This window comes from Cryptomeria japonica, chromosome 6, assembly GCF_030272615.1.
Source record: "Cryptomeria japonica chromosome 6, Sugi_1.0, whole genome shotgun sequence".
Lineage (NCBI taxonomy): Eukaryota > Viridiplantae > Streptophyta > Pinopsida > Cupressales > Cupressaceae > Cryptomeria > Cryptomeria japonica.
The window spans coordinates 648,769,569-648,791,065 of NC_081410.1; the positions used below are offsets into that span (position 1 = coordinate 648,769,569).

At 37.1% G+C, this 21,497-nt stretch overlaps 1 protein-coding gene across 5 annotated transcripts in view; it reads right to left on the reverse strand.

Annotated features, from left to right (window-relative positions):
- LOC131051837 (nibrin homolog) overlaps positions 1-21,497 on the reverse strand; it is a 145,847-nt gene that overhangs the window by 89,920 nt on the left and 34,430 nt on the right. For all 5 annotated transcript variants that reach the window (XM_059207546.1, XM_057986442.2, XM_059207545.1 and 2 more), the window contains 3 exons: positions 11,640-11,689; positions 11,355-11,475; positions 11,186-11,272 (listed from right to left, as the gene is read on the reverse strand). In XM_059207546.1, coding sequence (XP_059063529.1) covers positions 11,186-11,272; positions 11,355-11,475; positions 11,640-11,689 — 258 coding nt within the window. The remainder of the gene's footprint in view (positions 1-11,185; positions 11,273-11,354; positions 11,476-11,639; positions 11,690-21,497) is intronic.

Sequence of the window (21,497 nt, forward strand, 5' to 3'; positions counted from 1 at the left end):
AGTTTTTCTAACTTTAACTCGCAGCAAAAACTCGCAGAGTTTTTGGCGAGTTTTTGCAAAAAACTCTGCGAGTTTCTTTTAAAAACTCGGCTAGACTAAAAAAAGAGGTCCAAACATGTGAAAAAATTATCAATTTTTGTTTTTTCAGGTCAGTTTCATTCTCTTCATCAGAATATACACATGAAATATAACATTTAAGTATAAGTGACATTTCAGTATGTCTTTTTCCTTTCTTATACTTTATAACACCCGACGCCTTTACCCCGCAAGGGGCGATGCCCCTTGACCCCAACTTGGGGGCGCTACCCCCAAACCCCCGTCGAAAAATATAGGGGGAAACTGTGCTGATGGAAGTAGGGAAGATTTAACCTCCGAGTTTGATTAGGCTCCATATAACAACATAATTAGCATTGAAGAAATCCTGGTATTATACATTTTATAGTTGAAAGTTTGAAACTATGAGTATGAATGATGAAATTTCAAATATGATGAAAGTTTGAAACTAGTTTTAGCTAGAGCTGGGAAGAGGAAGTTGTAATTGTAATTTGTAATGATATATTTACTTTTGGGTTTACAAAAACTATTTACTATTTTGCTTCCAGCCATCAGCATTTCTCATGAGGATGTGATTTTGTACACTTTGCATTTAAATATATCTAGAATCAGCTTGTTTCTTTTGTGTTATCATTTATTGACTCATTGGATGCATCTTCTCATTAAATTTTGCAAAAAAAATGCATTTTTTATTAAAATTAAGTGTGTTTTTACGTTGCCGAGTTTTTCGCCGAGTTTTTCCGAGTTTTTCCCGAGTTTTCGCCGAGTTTTTTTCTCAGAGGGCTTGGCGAGTCGAGCCGAGTCGCGAGTAGTTCAACTATGGTTTCAACCATGCAAAAATTCAAAAATTTAAATGACTGTAGTGGAGAGAGAGATTAATGGTTGAGGGATTATTTTTTACCCAAATATACAAGTGTTATATGTCGTTGGGAAGCTCTCGGAGCGAATAGTTCGTTTCTGCAATCAGTTTCAACACATGTCAAATGTTTTGAGAGCAGTTTCCACGAGAATGATGCAAAGAATTTTTCAATTGGGGAAAGAGGACACTTGGCAATTTGTGATGCAAATTTGGTCTTTTCCTTCTTCTTCATATTCTCAGTTCTTCTTATTTGTAAGGGTTCCAGAATTTTTGTGAGGGGGCTCCATAATCCTGGTTTCCAATTCTGAGTTTTTCTTCCAAGTTTGTATAGTGTAATGTCTTCTTTCAAATAATGGAGTATAATTCTTGTTGTAGGTGTTTCTAGTTGCAGGTTTCTATGTATGTAAGGCATGTATAAATTCATCACAGAATTGTCTCTGAGATGTATTTTCATTTTATTCAAATCAGATTCTCAAGGAGGATCAAGTTTGTCATTAGCACCTGTGTCTGTGAGTGTAATGCTTGTTTGTAGGTATTCTTCAAGGAAGAATTTAAACTTTGTAAGCAAACATTAATAAAATGGGGTTCATATTTTGGATCTGATATTTCTGTGAATGAGCTAAGTAATGCATTTGTGTAAGGCATTAATGCAGGAATATTCAATGATGAAAATGGATTTGCAGTAGAAGTTTTCATTTACAGTTTGATGTATAACTCCATGCCCTTGAATAAGGCACTGGTCTTGCAGATTCTGGGGATTCTTAGAGATTTAAAAAAATCAAATATCCATTTACTTTTATGTTTGTAGTTATAGTTGGTTCCACCTATCTCATGCTCCAATTTAGTTGAGTTGTCAATGTAGATCTAGCCCATCTGCAGTAACCTCCTTGTTGTTGAGCCTTTTGAGATTTATCTGCTTTTGTTGATGTTGTCTTGTGTGTAATGGGTCTGATTCAACGCATCAAAGGTACACCCACCTAGGTTTTGCAGAGCTTGAAGAGTAGAAGGATTTAGATCCTTGTCATGTTGTCCAAGTCCTAAAATATTTCATAGATTGAAATTGGCTATTTCATAGATAAATTGAGGTGAACTTGAGTTACTCATTTTTTAGAACAACACTTACTATTTATAGTAAGTCATTTTGAACATGTCTGGACATCAAGTGACGTCGACATGTCGATGGCAATTGTTTAAAATCGACAAGAAAATTTATTTATTATTGATATGATTTATTGCTTGATAAAGCTATTTTATAAAGTTAAATTTAAATATTTAACTTTATTAATGCATAAACTATAGTTTGTGGGAAATATTTAAATAAAAGAGTCCCCTTTATTTTATAATACATCGGAGACATAAGTTAAATAAAGGGAGTTATGTTTTATCCCACATTGACAAAACGAATGAATGGGCTCTTGTGAGAACATTATAAAAGAGATGGAAGAGCTTCCATTTAGCATGCTTGGATGGGGATTAATGTTATGCTGTTGGATTTCCTAGAAATCTGATTATCGAGCTTGAAGGACGAAATCCCTCTTTGCTAGCATTCTCTTCGCTGTTGGAAGACACAGTAAAGAGGATTAATGGTGTTTTCATCTCAGGAAACACGTTGAGCTTATTGGATATTAAAATATAGAAGGGCAGATTAGTGTTTTGCTACAATGTCATGAATAGTGTTTTTGCTACAGTACCGTGGATAGTGATTTTGCTGCAGTGCTATGAATAGTGTTTTACTACAGTGTAGTAAATAGTGAAATTGCTACCGTGTTGTGAACAGTGCAGAAAGTTTAGTTTGTTCATTGTAAGGGTTTGGTTGTGCAGTAGCTGATGTATTATTGCACATATGCAATAGCTGATTTATTATTGCATACTTTTGAGGTTTAGCAACAGCTGATGTATTGTTGCTTGGGTATTCATCTTGCTGGTTAGAAGTTTGGGAGGCTGCCATTTCATCTACAGATCACCACAACACCCAATTCCAGGTTTCTTCCATCATATTTTCATATCTATGCATTGTAGTTGTTGAATACAAGTCTGAATATTTGTCGCAGCCTATAAGGCAATTGTATGTGCACATTAACACTGCAAAATCAGTCTTTAATCAGCAAATAAGGAGTTCAGATTTTCCATATATTGTACTATGTTTGCCAAGTGTTTGACAAAATGCCATGTTGAGTTTTAAGTAATTTTGAATGTTATTACATAGTTGTTCGCAAGTCTATTTCATTGGAAATCAGTTTATTGGTGAAGTCAGCTTTATTAGTTTGCATACAAAGTGTTTGACAATATTCCTTGAGGTCAATTTATACGAGCCAAGGTTCAAATCAGCAGGGAGTATTACAAGATCGCACTAAGCTTTGTGGAGTTGTTGCTTCGCATGTCAAAGCAAGGCTTAGTCGAGTTTCATCAGAGATTGTCCATCATTCCTACATTCTTAGACTTCCTAAACCCTACGTCTTTTTGCCCTTTTTTAATTCTCCAAGCTAGTAGTTAGAATCTAAGTTCCAACAATTCAAGTATTCATGTACAACGTAAGACCCCTTGGAGGAACAACAATTACAAAGACCAATTGTGCTTATCCACACGTCGTGCCCCGACATATTAGAAACCTTGGAGTTGTCTCAAGTGTTCCTTGTGCAAATCTTCAGCATTTGAGAGACTTTGATCAAGAGCGGATAAGATACTTTTGGGTATTTTATTCTATGTTCGCATGTGCCTAAAAAACACATCAACATACCCCATGTATGATTTTGTCAAGGATCGCCCACTGGCCTTAATTGGTTGGTCGCACGACCCAATCACGAGCTTGGAAGTAATAATGAGGGGGCCAAAAAGGTACATTGACGCTTGGATACACCAACGAACTGAAAAACTAATGCGTGAAGGTGTGAAATTTACATATAACCTGATGGGGCCTTGAATCACAATCCTTTGAGAGAGAGGAGGAAATACAGGCTGCAGCCCAAGAGGCTGAACAAAATGAGGATAGTGAAGTAGGGCCTCTGAAGCAAAGGAAAAAGAAATAGGCCAGCAAAGAGCCCAAGGCGTCTAGAAAGTCTAGGAGGAAGAAAAACTCATCACCCGAGGGTTGTACTCGCAAGAAGTTGAAAACCAGGGAACCCTCAACTACTACTACCTCCCAAGAGGATTCCATGATTGCAGGAAATGCAACAGATATAGAGAGCCTGCCTAGTCCTCCTACGCTGCAAACAGAGGCAGTCTTTGTAGAGACGACCAATCCTGAAGAGTTCGGTTTCCAACAACAAGAAATACAGATCATTTACCTAGAGGACCCTGCGAATGAAATTGAGGAAGGAGAAATCTCGCCTGTGGGGTCGGATGATAGAGAAGAGGACATAGATAGAGGCACAAAACAGCAAGAATAGAAGTGCATCAACAACCATTGAGTGAAATTGGAGAGAGCTTGACTGGAGGGAAGGAACAAGATACTGCTGAGGATCAACCTCCTTCTATGGACAAGAATGAGAACGTAAACACTAAGTCAGTTGCAGGTTCCAGAGAGTAGGGGAAAGAGATCATAGCCACCTCCAGTCAATCTACACCTCCAGTCAATCTGCACAGACCAGAATAGAAAAGAAAACATCAACAAGGACATCTCTAAGTCTTGACGACTTGTTTGCAAGAGTAGGACAGATCAAAACCAAGGAAAGAAAGAAGCCCAAGACCTACTCGAGAATAACTAGAGATGCAGAGCAAAACTGGGTTGTGCATGTTGTTGTCCCACCTAAAAATAAATCAATTGAAGAGGTGGCACTTGCTGGTTACAGAGTTTTATCAATGGATATGGGGAAGGCGACAAAGGAGCAAGAGGTTGAGGAGTTTTGGGACTCTTCCAAGGCAATACTAAGAAGATTGAAGAAAGAAGGGGAGAGAAAGAAATGTATAAGGCCCGAGCCGAACAAGTAGAAAGATACATTGATCGTTTGCTCAGACCATTGTAGCAGGCAGAGGAATCTTATGTCCCTCCCATAGCACTTGCACAAAAGACAACAGCTGAATTTGAAGAAAAGAGGACCTATGCTAAAATAACAAAGTCATGGTTTGAAAAGTTGACTGCAAGAGGAAGCAACGTGCTCAAGGAGTTAATTTCCCTGGAGCAGGAAATGGATGCTAATATGCAATCAATGGAGAGCCTCAGGGATTGCCTGGAAGAGTTCGGTAAATTAGTTAATAATGCAATTCCTCTCTTGGCAGCCTTAGTGTGGACCTTTCCTGAGATTCCCACAAGCCAACATATTATAGAACTGCATGAATTCAACACCATCGAGGATTGGTATCAGTCTCTAAGGTTGAAAAGCGACTTGCTGAGCACTATTGATAGGGGGTGGGATGATTGTGAAAATGCCATTAAGTTTGTCAGAGACAGCTATTCCCTGCTCTTAGAGAGTATGATTGGCAACAAGCATCCCAAAATGGAGATTGACAAGTTAAAAATTCTTTAGAAGTTCAGCTACGAAATGACAAGACCCCATTTTCCAAAGGTGATATGGAAACTGCTAGCAGGTTGTGTGTTATAATGCACACATACGAAACCAACAAGGTTGAGTGAAAGCATGAGCTAAGAAAGGTAGAAAACCATATTAAGGATAGCAGGTATAGGTTTCACAGCACTTTTGTGCCTCCTGATCAAGAGGCAAAGTCGGTCCTAATGAAATTCCAGGAATATATACGAGCGGCAGGCCGAGACATATGGAAAAACTATTTGAATGATGAAAAGGAGTTTTTAAATGTAAAAAGAAATATCTATTTTGGGCTAAAATAAAGATAAAAACACAAAGCCCAAAGTTAGTTATTTCTACAACTAGAAAGTCACCTTTTTGGGTCTTGAGCCTCGCGCAATTTTACTTTTTGAAGAAATTAATTGCTGATAGTTGCATGTTAGTTAAGATGTGATATGAATCCTTAAATGGGTATGGTGCATGTGTTTGGGGATGAATCTAGGCCATTGAATGAATTAAATCCTGGCCATTCTTCTAGTTCTTAGAATCTATAAAGAGAGCAAGCTCTCTCTCATTTGGTAAGAAGTTTCAGAATCGTTGCAGAAATTCTCTCGGAATTAATACAGAAATTGTTAGCAGAATGATTTATGTATGATTTCATGTGAGTGCATGGTTCTTCCTTCTTCCATTTATTTAGTTTTCTTCATGCATGTTAATGTGAAATGGTTTCTGAATTAGTATTTGATGAAGTTTTTGTTCATACCATTAGGAATTAACTGAATGTTGATTCTTGTGCATGGTTAGGCTGAACTTATAAGAGCTTTAGTTCAATTGCTGAATGTTTATATTAGAGTGCTATATGTCTTTTGGAGTTCAATATATGCATATTAGTAATCTGAAAATCTGTTTGATCCCGTTAAAGATTGCACCAGCCCTTGCTAAGTTGTGTTATACTGGCAAAGCTGGGCTTGGTTTTTTAAAGGCTTCGTCTACCATCTTAAAAATTATTTCACTTACACTAGATTAGCTCTCTCAACCCTACCCTTCTGATATTTCTTTCAAAAACAGTTGTGAAAGTATTTCATAAAGCATGACAAATGTTGAAAATCTGATGTTAGTAGGGCCTATGGATGTATAAAGTTGTTTGTCGCATTTATCCTGAAAAATCTATCCCGAACGATAGGCATAAGTCCCCATTGTGATTACCAGCAAATCACATTAGTCCTGACCTGACAATAGGAACCTTGAGGTTACTTTATTGAACAGTCCGAAGGAATACTAAGTTTCCTTATACAAGAGAGAGTAGGATATACTCAATGCATTTTATTCTGTGTTGACGGAAGCCCTACATTTCCCCATCAGCACTACCAAGCAATAAATTGTTCAATTTTTCTTGTTAGGTCACAAGCTAGTTGACTTGATGGAGTGACCATTTTTTTTGCCATCTTTTGTCTCCTCTGTTTCCTTGTCTTTTTCTAGTGGTTCTAAATTTTCTCCCCTTATTTCTATTTAGAGATCGTCTCCAATCTTAGTGTCCAATGTTTCTAGCATTGTTCAATCTGTTCCATTTGTTCATCTCCTTGTTGCTTGCCTTGGTTTTTTGTCGACACTTCTTTTTCAACCACTAGTTGTTGTAATGCATCTTGTGTATGCAGTGGAGAAGGTAGTAAGATGGTGTCCTTAGGCCCTTCCCCTTGTGGTTGCTTCATCTGAGCTACTATGTTGTAGGCATGTTGAGTTGTTTCAACATCTTCCTCATGTAACCTTTATTTGAATCTATCACTTTTAAGATTCATAACCAAAGTCCTTTGTTTTTAGCTTTTAATCTTGCAGATCCTGTACTCGTCTTTTCATATTTGGCAAAAGGCCTAGGTCCTTGGCAAGCTCTTCCATTGCTTTGTTCTTCAATGAGATGTTTGTCTTACAAGCTTCTCAACCTTGTGCAACAACCTGATTTTGCATTATTGTCCTTAATTCCACCAAAATTGTTCAATTATTTGGTCTACAGAATACAGGCTAGTAGAAATGAAGTCCTCCATTGCTTGTATTTTGTGTTTCTTGTTGGTTGTGGTGGCAAAAGGATAATTATTGGCTACCTACAGTGATCTTCTGGCTATAAGGAGAGACTTCATTAATTTGTGTTCATCAAAAACAGGGTTCTATCATTTTTCTTTGGCCACTTGCTGTTTTGTTCCTTTTTGTGGTATAGTTTCTTTTCTAATTTCTTCTTTCTCCTTTGAGGAGCTATCATACTGTACCGATTTTTTTTATGTGCTTTTTGTTTTCTTCTTTTATGGCTTCCTTTGCTCATTTGATTCCTATAACTTTTTGCACTCATTTTTAGCAAAGTTTCTATGGTTTCCTCAAATGGAGACATAGCTGGGAAGGAGTTACTTCAATTTGGATCACTTCCTCTACTCATGTTCTTTTCTTTCCCTTCTTTTCTTTTTGTGGTGTGTAATGTTCCACTTTTGACAGGCTTAAATATTATGCAATTTCTGAAGGTTAAAATGCAGCAAAATGGGAATTAAAATTAATTATTTAATATTATTACCTAAAAGTTAATTAAAAGGTAATATTAAATAATTAATTAAGTGACTTTAAACAAGTGACTAATTAAAGTCACTGAACAGATAACCATGCGGAAAAACTGAAAATAATATTATAAAAGTGACTTTGGAGTTGCTATGGAACATGGAACGATTTTATGTTTTCTTACAATATTATTTTTGAAGAGTTGCTCAGATTTAGAGACTCGGGACGGAAAACCTGAGGAGTCCATCTTCACCAGTGAGACAAATCTGCTCTAGATGGTCTTGGAGGAGTCACTCAAGCTTTTCAGTTGGTGTGTAACAGTTGGAAGTTTCACACAAATTTGTAAAGTCTTCAATGAAGACAAATTTCAGAGATAAATGATTCAATATTCAGAATAAGGTAGTTTTGGAGGTATTTTATTATTTTTCAGAGTAAGGGTTTAATTACAGATGATATTCAGAATAAAGATTATTTATTGGATGACTGTTATAAAGTTGGTCGTTGTCTTTCTATAGATTAATTGATCCAAAGGTTTAATATTTTAATAGGCTTAGCATTCGAAAGGAAAATGGTAAATTGGTAATATTGGTGTATTATGTAGTAGCTAATATTTGACTTGGCATAATATTTAAGGGAAGCCGATTCAATAATGATGGACCATTAAATATTATGAGGTTGATGAAATTATTTCATAATGGAGTCGTCCTCTTAAATATTTGGCGTGAGAGTTATGAAGTATTGGATGCATCAATATTTCCCATTAAAACTGAGTTACCCAGTTCATGATCTAAGCCTGTCATGCTTGGACCAGGTTCATGTGGGTTTAGCTACACGCCTGGGTACGCACGGATGCGCCCCAGAGGCTCGAGTTTGTTGTGGGTCTGTGAACACAAATCCACAGTGAACCTAGGGTCCCTGAGGTGCACCTAAGCCAAACCCGAGCGAACCCAGGTGCGAAGCTGGGCTACTCCATCGAGAGTCACTTGAAAAATTAAAAAAAAATTATTTTCCATAACATAATTAAAGCTAATATTGAAACTCTGAACTATAAATTGGCATTTGGCATTGATCAATGATGAAGTAGCATACTATTAAATGCATTTAGTTTTATGTATATTTCTTTAAATTTTTGCATATAATATGTATATATATACATGTGCGGACATACCCGACCCACGAACCCAAAGGGCAAAAAAAATTTGCCTAAACCCACGAACCGGGTTTGTGTCCCTAAACCCAAGCCTGAACTCGAACTGGTAACTTAGCATTAAAGTCAATATCGTTGTCTAAAGTTTTTGACAGGCATGCTTATATCTGAAAATGGCTCATTATACATAGGCACGAGCACTTTGGCATTGTATTTTGTGAATAGTCAATTTGAAACAAAGTGATTATACTTCCCTTTTGCTATAAATTGTGAAAGTTGCATATGAAGTTCAAGCCTAGAGAGAAGTCATGGAGCACAGAGTGAATATAGTTGGGTGTATGAAGCTAGTCAAGAGGCATTATACCAGTTGATGGTTGGAAGACAATATTATCATTGCCGCGGCTTTCCAACAAAGATTGATAAGCACATGATTATAACCATGCAATAGCTTGTTGATCTTTAGAAATCAAACATCAATAGTTCCAATTCCCATAGTCAACCATAGTAGGGTTCGGAAAGGAAGGCCACAAAAGGTGCCCAGTTACTGTTCAACCCAATTAAGCCCAAGAGCGTGCAGCATCCAAATAAGACAACTCACCCCTTGGCCCACAAGCGGCAAGAACATCCATCTTCAATAATTCCATCCCTTGGGGTGGCCTACTAAATTCGATGGGAACCTGGGTTGTTGAGCAAGACCATTCAGCGCAATTAAGCCCAAGAGCACGGACCATCCAACTAAGACAACTCGCACCTTGGCCCACAAGTGGCAGGAATATCCATCTTTGATAATTATATCCCTTCGGCTGGCCTACTTAATTCACGGGAGCACATATGCTACCTCTCCCTAACATATTTCCCTCCATTACCACAATAATTGTTTGAAGGAATAAAGAATAGACAAACTTATTAATTGAAGAAACATGCTACATTTTCAAAGTTTATTAATAACTTGGTAAAGATATACGCTAGAGATTATAGATGCATAATAACATTGCCTTTATTGCATTAATGCACAATTCTGATATTTGCCTTATAATAACGGATAACCTGATCGGCTGCTTATACTCAGGTATATCCTGCTTGGATGTAGAGTTCCTACTTTTATACCTTTAATTGGTGATAGAGTCATGCCCCTTCATCCCATCATTTCCTTTTCAAGAGTCACACCCTTTCATGATTGCTACCTTTTGGAGAATAATTTTATAATAAATCCCTTAACTTACTGCCCTAGATCAGCCCTTATTTATTAGTTTCATTTTGCCCAGGTCAACCCTAATTTATTACCTTCTTTTTGCCCAGGTCACCCCTAATTATGACTTATTTTGTGCCCTAAGTTTAGTTATTAATGCTGCGACCTATTACGTCTTTCTTTCTTTTGTCCTTATATAAGGTAGCGATTTCAAACCCTTTCTCTGCTGCAACTTTCTTAGTAATGTTTTTTTTTGACGGGGCATGACACAGCGCAGTTACTAAAGTGTCATGGCAGTCTTGACAGTGACAAGTGGCAATTTCACAAGAGGACACAGAAGGGTTGGTCACCATTGTTGCATGCTACGAACACAGTTACAGTCAATTTGAACCAGACTATGTATTGGAGCAGCTCTAACCAGTTGTATTTCATCCATTGTACTGTTTCTAAATAATAAAACGAGGTGGAAGTACCTGTGGCACCTACAAAGCGGGGATTTCTTCCTCTACATCAAGGGTTCCCCTGCTGAAAATTGTTATTATGTGTGTGTGTTCGAGTGATGCAGCATTTTTTCATTCTTAGTTGCATCAAAATAAGCTTCCATTAGGAAATACTGCATTCTAACTAGAGCATAAAGTAAAATTTTGGTGCTTTGTAGCTAAAAAGCTTAGTTTTGTAGTAGGCAAATGGATCAGTGTCATCATGTCCTCCTATCCAGGAAACTTGGAGAAACAATGCTTTTGACTTTATCAAGAACATACAAATGCATTGCTAAAAATATCATCTAAAATTAAATGTCTGTAAATATATGATGTATGTAGACTTAATGGAAGATAAGCCTGGCTGACATTGCACTAGAAAATTAAGAACCAAAAGGGCATTTTATTTATTTCAGAATGGGTAACAGAAATCTTGTGATACAGGACACAGGTACCCCATACCTGTATGCTTTCATTTTTTTTAGCAACAGGAATTACAGTTGCTCCACAAACTTCCAGCAGAAGCTTCAATCTCTCTTTGTAATGGTACTGCAATAAAACATTCATCTGAAGAAAGATCTCTGAGGTAAAATCAACTTCACAAATCATAGGAAAGGACTAAAAACATTACCGAATCTGATGGTCCAACCATAAATGTAAATCCAGATAAGCATGTTTCCCGAAATTTTGAATCTACAATCTTGACTGGTATAGATACTGGCCCTTGTTTTAGCATTAAAGTAGGACCAAAGCTGGACAAGAAAAAAGAATTACTATCTGAAGGAGCCAAAGAATAGTGGAATAGAAGAATCAGATATATATCAAATATTTAAAAGTCCAGATTTCCAACTACAAACTTCAGACTTGAGTTTTTCTCAAATGGTAGTACATCAGCAGAAAGGAGTATTTTCAATACCTCGAGCAGTTTGGAATTTCTGAAAGTGAAGATGCTTGCCCCATCATATCCTGGTAGAAATATATAAGGCCAGCACGTTAAAATGAACCAAGTATGACTTGAACAAAAAAAGTGACCATGCACATGGTAAAATTGTAAATAGAATAATTTTATTGTTTATCGCATGATACACCAGATCAATGAATGGATTATTAATCATCAGAGTATTGCGTTAGCTGCCTGAATTAGATATAGGCACTGCCAAGGCATCTAGATTTAGGTGTTGATCACAAAACTTTCATTTTATTCTAGCCCTGCCTTCTTGCTCCGCATTCCTTAGTCCAAAAGATTAGCTAGAGAAACTGATAGCTGATGTTCAATATATAAGGATTGTGAAGGGTGGAAACTGGTAAGGAATCCACTGCCATCATATGCATGGCCTTGGGGACTTCTCTGGAAGCGAAGCCCAACATTCACTATGGATTTTTGTGCCAACAACAATGTCAGTGTTCTAGCATCATTTTTGTTGAAACGAACTAAATCATTTAGATGGACTGTGGAAACATCATGTCATATCTTCTTCTTTAATCAAGATAACTTGCTAATAAAGTAGCAAAACTGTTAGGAAGACCTTTAGCATATTGCCTTTGCATAGGCCCTCTCGTGGTGATGGATGATGATAGTGCCAGCTCATGTTACCCAATATCTATGTGTTGGTGCTGAGTAGTGTTTGAGATGTAATCAGAACTTCAAGGAGGGGTGCTTGGGAGTTGCTTTGTGTATTACAATCACTTTGGTCAAAGATATTTGTATGTGGAGTTACTTCTGTTTGGGAGAACACTCTCATGTCATGGATCATAAGAATTTTGACCATGGTATTTCGGAACCATGGTATTGTGTTATAGTAGTTTTCTAAACCTCCTTAAGTCTATATGTTGAGGGCTTGACATGGAGGATGTATTATGTGAGTTAGAAGTAAGATTTGTAAAAATGTTTTTGGATAAAGATATAAATTGATGGGTTGAAACACTCACGTATTTGAGATTAATACAAACCTATGCTCTCTTTGGTGGTCTGGTTTTTAACAAATAAGTTTTTCCCACATACATTCATGTTCCTGTGGTTTGTTAATTTCTTGTATGCTTCTCTATGTTTCATTTCATTCTTATCGTTTAATCACATGCATTAATCAAATTTAAACACTATTTGGTTAATGTTCTTATTGCACCGTTTACCTTGTATCCAACAATTAGAAGCTCTTGTGTGAAGTAAAGATTAGAAGTGCAATGGATGGGGGACATTGACAGGGTATATAAAGAGATTTTGTTTTGTCACAAAGATGTAACTCATTATATTAATCAATGTTTGAATATTAACCTAAATATGATTTGTTTTAATAAAGGCATTTTACTCTTCCCTGCTGAAGACTCATATTGAATAATATAATATATGCCTGAGCATAACCATGTGAAGCACAGAACTGAAATTGTATCAGAAAATAGAATCAAGAGAAGAATCAAATCTTCAATTTTTTTCTGATATAAAATCTCTCTTGAGTTTTTAATGGGTAACCATACATTCTACTAGTCTGTGTTTTCTATGGGTGAATCCCATTAGTGTTTTGTTATCTCTATAAACCAATTAAATTATTTCTTATATTGTTTCCCCTTGACAATTCAACGTTGTCATTAGGCAATTCTGCAGAGGTAGATTATTAAAATGGTCGTAAGTGGATGTGCAGAATTCTAAGACAAAATTGCAAGAAAATCTGGTAACTCATGGTATACTCCCTTTGTCTCTTATAATTTCTTTCCTTGTTTCCTTTTGTTGAGACATGGACCAGCTAGGACTCGAACCTAGGACCTTCCATACACTGCTGGAGTGCTCTACCACTGAACTACTGGCCCCTCTTGGACCAGTCCATCGTCGGTCTGGGTGTGGCTTATTTCCAACACCAACACCCCCCCTTAAGCCACACCTCTCATGTGCTTGGGGCTCCTAGCCTAGACCTAGCTCTGATACCATGTTGAGACATGGACCAGCTAGGACTCGAACCTAGGACCTTCCATACGCTGCTGGAGTGCTCTACCACTGAGCTACTGGCCCCTCTTGGACCAGCCCATCGTCAGTCCGGGTGTGGCTTATTTCCAACACCAACACCTTTTCTCACTTCCCTGGCTATTTTTTGTCATTTTTTATAAACCCAGATAATCAAAACAGTTTAGAATAGTGATTAAATTTCATTTCAGTGAACAAGCTTTGAAACGTTATATTATCTAATTTTAACTTTGGGCATAAAATGGTCAAATCCTTCAGTTGAATACCCCTCTGGACCGTGAGTTTGAATGTTAAATCTTTTTCCAGTTTTAATGAACTTTCAAACATTGGAGTAAACACAAAGTTGCATACAAACAAGCCAAAACTGATTTGACACATTTCTTTCCTAGAAAACACCAGCAGCTCCTTAACAGAATAGTTTTACATAGACATTTAGTGAACCCAAGAAGACTAGACCACATATTCACAGCCTTGGAGGAAAATAATTCATTTTCAAGTAGGAACCAATCAAATTGGTGTATCAAAACGCACATCAACATCTTCATATACAAAACCTAAATGTCCATGTAAGCCAGGCATTCTATTAAGAAATGCTTCTTTGTTCCTATTGCTCTTGTAGTGCAAAAAATGCATATCCTCTACTCCAATTCTTCCCTAGGTGTCATCCATCTACATACCTCACACTTGAACCTGTGGGAGCTAGTCCATATTTGAAATATGAGCATCTCCTCCCTCCATTTTGGTCACTACATATGCTTTCACATGATTTTCACTGGTGGGGTTGAACTCTATAAGATTCTCTACCCAAGTTCTTTCTCCATCTAGCAATCCTAAATTTTCTGTTTGCATAGCTTTAATTTCTTTGTTATAGTTTGGGCATGCATTTGAACTAACACCTCATCTGCTCATCCTTCTTTTCTATTATTTCATTCACACGTAAGGTTGAACCGTATGAAGTATGACTTCACGATTAACAAGATTTCAAATCAATGTGAGATTGCAAGTATATAATAGATTGGTACACCCAAACTTTTCTTAGGACTCTTAAGTATTCTGATAAGACTAGATATTCACTAGAAGGATTCATGAAGAACAGATCATTCTTTAAGTGGAAAGTAAACTAACAAGAAACAATTGAGCAGTTAAAGAACATTACATCAAATATACTCAGGAACACACATCTAAGTCATTATAGCAGTGAAATTTGTATTCCAATCATATATCATTTTATATTATTAAAGGATTGCCTCTAGAACACCAACATAAGGGACTAGACATTTGCACTAAGAATCACAAAGAATTGCCACTTCATCTTCAAAACATCTATAATACAGCCCTTATCATGGTTGGGGGCTTGCGAGATCGATGAATATCATATTGAACCAACCTAGTGCCACTGTTGATCAGGGCTTAAAAGAACAACTGTTGATCAAGCACATAGAGCACAAACAAAAGCAAAAACAAGAAAGAAAACAAAGGAAACCAAATGAAATTGCAAAAATAATGGCAAGAATACAAGGAACCACCAATATGTGCAACCCAATCTATCTCTCTCAGAAAGCCAAACTATTCAAAAGAGCAAAGCTCCATTATCTATAGTGCGAGCCACTTACCCTACCATGAAGGACAAAAGCTCGTCACAGAAATAAACACGCAATCAGAAGATTACTCAAACAGCACAGTGCTGTCTGACAATGAACAATCTAGCCAGCCCTTGATAAATTAAAAATGATAGTCTTATGACCTAGAATCAACACACAATCAAAATATCTAATTGTGTCATCTAATAGAAATATTCTCATGGAACGACCAACTCCCTAACATGTGACATCATCTGACCACTGTGAAGTACACACACAAATACAAGTTGCATGAAGGATCAAAGGCAAGTCTTCATCGCACAAGAACGTGCACTCAACAGAGATTCAAAGGGATGCATCAACAGGGAATAGAATGTGCAGAACACCAAAAGCCACCCAACATGACACAATGCACACTATTATGCCAATGAGCAACAATCTACCACAGCACAAGACACAAAGAATAAGCTCACATGCAGGAAGGTAAATATCTATTTTTGAGTGATGCAAGATTGTGCCAACCCAAGGATGTCGTTGCATCAAATCCCCCTTACATTCCAACTACTAGCTGTTGTGACGTTTTCAACTTTTCACACATCACCCCGTTGCAAATGGGGGCCCCCACTTTTCACTTCACTTAGGTGTTTTGTTAGTCGTCTTGGCATGACAGTAGTCTCCTAGTCGTTAGCCTTTTCTCTTGAGAGGAGATTGCTAGTGTGAATGTCAAAATTAAGGTCGGATTGCAAGGTTGCTAATGTTGTCATGTGTTGTCAATATTGTCAAAATGGCTGAAGTTACAAATTTTGTCAAGTTGAAAGTCGTCAAGTTGCTAAGGGTATGGGGGTGTCATTAGGAGTTGATGATTGAGCATATAGTGGCAAATCAGGGTTTTGAATTTCAAGTCCTCATCATGCAAGGTCAAGGGGGGAAAATATGAAAAATTGCCTAAGTAAAAACTTACTCATGTATAATGTTGTGCATCCTAATGCCCTCAACCCGCCATAGATTTGTGTGCATGTGCCTCTTAGCCCCACCAATACATGCAACTCCCTAATTTCCACCTTGGCTCAACGGTCAACATTGTGAATGCCCACTTATCAAACCCGCCAAGGCATTGACTTGTGCAGAGCTATAGTCCTAATGCGCTCCATTTAGGTTGAGCATGCCTACCATCTATATACCCTTAGCATCACAACTTGTACACGACACCACCTTGTATGCGCTCAAGACAAAGTTAAGGCTAAAATTTGGTTAAGTAAAGATCAAACCCTCTTTGAGAGTGTACATTCATTGGTGTGGGTGATCCTTTCAATCCCGCCAATACTAATCACCTAGCTATATGCGCTCATTAACTTGTGCATAAGCATACCTGAAAACCACTCTAAAGATAAGGCCAAACTTTATGCAAGTATCATCCCAAGGTGCACTCAGGGAGAAGGCAGTTTTAGGGTCATTTAAGTGTTGAAATCTGTTCAAAGTCTCCATTGATGCAAACTTGCCATTGATGTGCGCTCATAAGGATTGGATGTTGTGCTCAAACCCCCCTAAATGTGCTCAAGGGGTAGCATTTACTTAGAATTTGATCCACTTTACTTTGTGCAAGCTAAGCCCCTAGGTGCGCACTTTCCTTGTAGTTGTGCAAGACAACCTCAAAATCCCGCCATACTAGGCTATTGCTCAAATGTGCCCAACTTGTATCAAATCATGCATTATAGGCCTTCAAACCCATCATGCAATATAGGACTTGGCGTGCGCTCAAGGTGAGAATGGTAAAAAATGTCTAAGGCAAAATCAACCCTCTTACTTTGTGCATGAAATTGTGCATGTGTGACCTTCATTTGCACTCATGACTTTATGCATGAGACTCCCTTAAGTGCACTCTATTTACATACATGCTTAGCTTAGAATTTGTGCAGGTTGTCCCTCTAAACCCGATATGCAAGGGTTCCTCTAATATGCGCTCAAGAGAGGAGTAACTTTAAAAAGTTGTTTAAGTGTTCTTGTTCTTTCAATACATTCATTTGTGCAAATCAACCATAAAATCCCACTCAAACACCTTACAATTATGAATAGCAACCCCTTGAATGCACTTAGCAATTTTCTTTGTGCATCTAGGACTTCTAAACCCACCCTACAAGACGGGGCTAGTTTTGAGCCCATCCTTCTTATGCATATGGGTGTCTTAAATACATTCTATATGAAGTTGTGTAGGGCTTAAAGGTTTGAAATTTATATGATAAGACTTCTTGTATTTAATGTTTTAATTTGTGATTGATTGTTTGTAGGATCAAGGCATGGAATGTGAACATAAGGAGGCACAAAGAGGAACATCTCCACACCAAGGTTCAAGTATTCAAAACATTCAAGACTACATCATGGGGATCGCCCTACAAACATCAAGATGTGCAAATCACAAGAATGAGGATAAGGAAATTTTACCATCTTGAATTTCCTTCGGCAAGGGAGATCAAGGTCAAGCACATCATACAAAGGAGAATCAAGCATAGGCATCACAAAGTCTATATCAGGCATTCAAGGTGCAATGTTACATAGTCACAAGGATGAAATTCCCAAGTTAGAAGATGAAATGCAAACATGATCAAGGAAGCAAATAGTTTCAGAAGAGTAAAGTAAAGTTAGAAGGTTTGCTTGATCATCCAAAGATGATACAATTTGGGAATATGCCCCATCATCATCACATTAGGCAGCTGGCTAATGTTGAGTATCAAAAGATATTGATTGCTAAACCACAAACACTTTGTGATGATGTAGCTGAGGTGGCATCTTAACCATCATCAACTCAATCAAATTGTACCACAAAAACATGTCCAAGTTCATTGAACCCGATTCATCTCATGAAGGAGCAAGCAACACATGGCATTGAAATTGTTCAACATACCTAACCTCATTTCCTATTGGTGCATACTTAAAGATGGACGTGTCCCAAATAATGTAATTATTTCATTGGCCAAGAAAGAGTTGGTTGTAACTGACCCTAATTAGGGTTTTATTGTAAAATCTCAGTCGTTGATTTGAGAATCAATCCAGGCCCTTGAATTGTAATTGTGGTGTCTATAAAAGGCCTAGTTTTTTCATTTGCAAAGGTTAATAGATAGTTAATAGTTCTTAGATAGCAATTAGAAGTAGCAATAGAGAAGGGGGAGGAAGCTTGAAATTGTTGCCAAGTTATGTTGAAATCAATTCAATACTTTCATTGACGTTATGGTGGATGTATGTGTTGTGTTTCTACATTTTGCATGGTTCCTTGTTACTTCTCAAGATTAATTAGAGTTTATTGATCATGGTGGATGCTTATGAAGATATTGAAGGAAAAAAGAAGATGGGAGCTCAGAATATTATCACATTCTATCTCTTTGAACATAGCAGCAACTATTCCAGAAAGAAAACAGTACTCCTTGTGGAAGCTCTAAGGGTTCATGGGCTGAAGAACTGTGCAAGGAAGCCATAACCAATGATCTCTCTCTCTTCATTTTCCAGGTCATGTTAATTTTATAGACCTAGTAAGCTTTGTGTATACTTTTTCTTTCTTTCTTTCTGAGCCAGAATTAAGGAGGGATGAACATAGAGAAAATGCATACGGAAAATTACAGTATGGCTGTGAATTATGTATCCAGCTGAGAGGAAACCCTTTGACAATAGATAAAATATTATATACTGTGTATTACAGTATGGCTGTGTATTATGTATCCAGCTGAGAGTAAACCCTTTGACAATAGATAAAATATTATATACTGTGTATTACAGTATGGCTGTGAATTATGTATCCAGCTGAGAGTAAACCCTTTGACGATAGATAAAATATTATATACTGCGTATTACAGTATGGCTGTGTATTATGTATCCAGCTGAGAGTAAACCTTTTGACAATAGATTAAATATCATATACTGTGTATTACAGTATGGCTGTATATTTCAATATGGCAGAATTTCATTCTTAAATGATATGGGAAAAATATTTGCCTAAATTGTTTAATTGGTCATGGTAACCTTGTATTAAGAAACCCCAAATGGGTTCTCAATTAAACACTTATAACCATTGAGGTACATTACTACTTAAATTTATCCAAGAAGTACATGAATGAGCTGTTTAGATTGCATTTTTAGCTCAGACGTAAGATAAACATGAGATGGGTACTATCTTCCAGCTGGGGAAGCTGCTCAAATAACTAGAGATTAATTTTGTCAACCAAGATGGTTAACTTATCTTAGTTTGGTAAGAAACGACAGGTAAGAGTAGAATTTCAGAGCTCATTAATGCAGTTGGGCATAACAAATTCTATAGGTGCACTTAGACATTTAGTAAACAATACCTTAGTGGGAAAAAATTTGATAGGCAAGGAAACTTATAGCGCTTCTTATTGCAGATAGTCATATGCATAGAAATACATAGCTTCACCGCTTCCTAATGCAATTTGACATGCATACAAAAATATATAGTTTCACTGGACAGTGCAGTAGCAGCACGAATGCTCATAATACATTTAGAGCATAGAAAATTAAGCTGATGAGGAAGATAGCATCCTGTTGTCTATCTCATCTTTCCCGCACTAAGGTAAGCATATCGGTTAAAACCACGTAACAATGAAACTAGAAGGGAGCAAATTACATCTAAAATACAATAAGGCCTTTAACCTCAGGATGAGGTAGAGAACCGGCCGATAAAATCAACTATGCCAAACTGAGGAGAACTATTGACTGCTTTGTCAATTCATGTAATATTCATGTGTGAAAAAGGTCATTCTATGTTATGTCCTAATGGTCATCCTTATTTAGGAATTCATAAAAATATGCCTATGTCATAAAAGTTCAAGTTGCATCCATGAAGGGATATAATCATATGTAATCTCAATGGCAGATACCAGCTAATAAAGACCTAGTATGGGCTACTTCTCATGAGTAACAGAATTGGGACTGTGTGAAATGTGAACTATTCAACTGTTGTAATTTAAGACTGGTAAATTTGTACGGGACATTGGCTCATATAAAAGAGGAATGGTGAATTCCACATATCCAGTAAGCATGGATTCATTCTTGTACTCGTGAAAGAGTGGATTGCTAGCTCAAGGGTAAAAGTATGAACTCAGTATTTAACTAATCTAGGGTTTTGTCAAAGATAGGTTACACCCTAAGAGTATAAGTCACCTCAAGTTTGTTGACCAGTATGTGAAAATTGGGTCCAAACATAAATGACAGCCAATGAGCCTCATAGAATCAAAATGCAATAGCATAGAGATAGACATGAGGACCTGGTTACCTTCAAGGATTCAATCCAACCAAGAAAGATGATGAACAAATGACTTCATGAATTAGCATGTTTGCAATGACATAGAAACCCTCAGTCAAGGTGATGTTACTTTTGTAAGCGTCAACCAATTTGTTAATCCAGTCAAAGGTCATACTAGTTAGGGGTAGCCTATAGTGTATGACCAACTAGGGATCTGTGTAGGATTACCCTCCAGTCAAATGGCATGAATTAGACTTTTGTTACCTCCCTACGAAGGGTCGGGCCAATCCAATTGGATATGGTACGGGGGACTAGCAAGTTCGTGGTTGGGCGGAAAAGCGCCCTCATGATACTTTCCCTCCTCATTGGTCAATTGATGAAGTTATGAAAGTTTTCAGAATATTGGCATCTGGAGAAATGTATTTCCTAAAACTCTCTTTTCATTTAAATCGAAATGTTAAAGTACATTCATATCTACTATTTTCACTCATAGCATAGATCTATGTTTAATTCAAGATTTCAGTTAAGACAAGTTTCCTTTCAGTTATTTGATGTTCAAAAAAAAAAACAGTAGTTTTTCCCTCCCTTTTCTGCTGAAAGGATGTGAAAGTTGTTATTTCAAATTTGCATACGTTGTTGCATGTTACACATTAAGTCGCATTGTTCACATTGTAAACCTTGGAGTTTCCTTATTCGATCACATCATTCAGCATATAAGGTTTCTTTGTTCAAGAGGGGATAGAATACCTTGGTATTTTATTCTATGTTCAAGGTGTCCTAAAAAAACATCAACAGTAACTAAATAAGAGACATACTTTTATCGCCCACTATTTTTTTAAATAATCAAATCTATGAAAATATTCACTAACAGCCTAAAATTTTCTGCAAGAATGGCGTACTAGCAGACTCACAGATATCAACTTTATCTGCATGAATATGTACAATATAAGCAAGGAACATCATGTTAATCCCTCAAGATCTTATACACTAGTCACT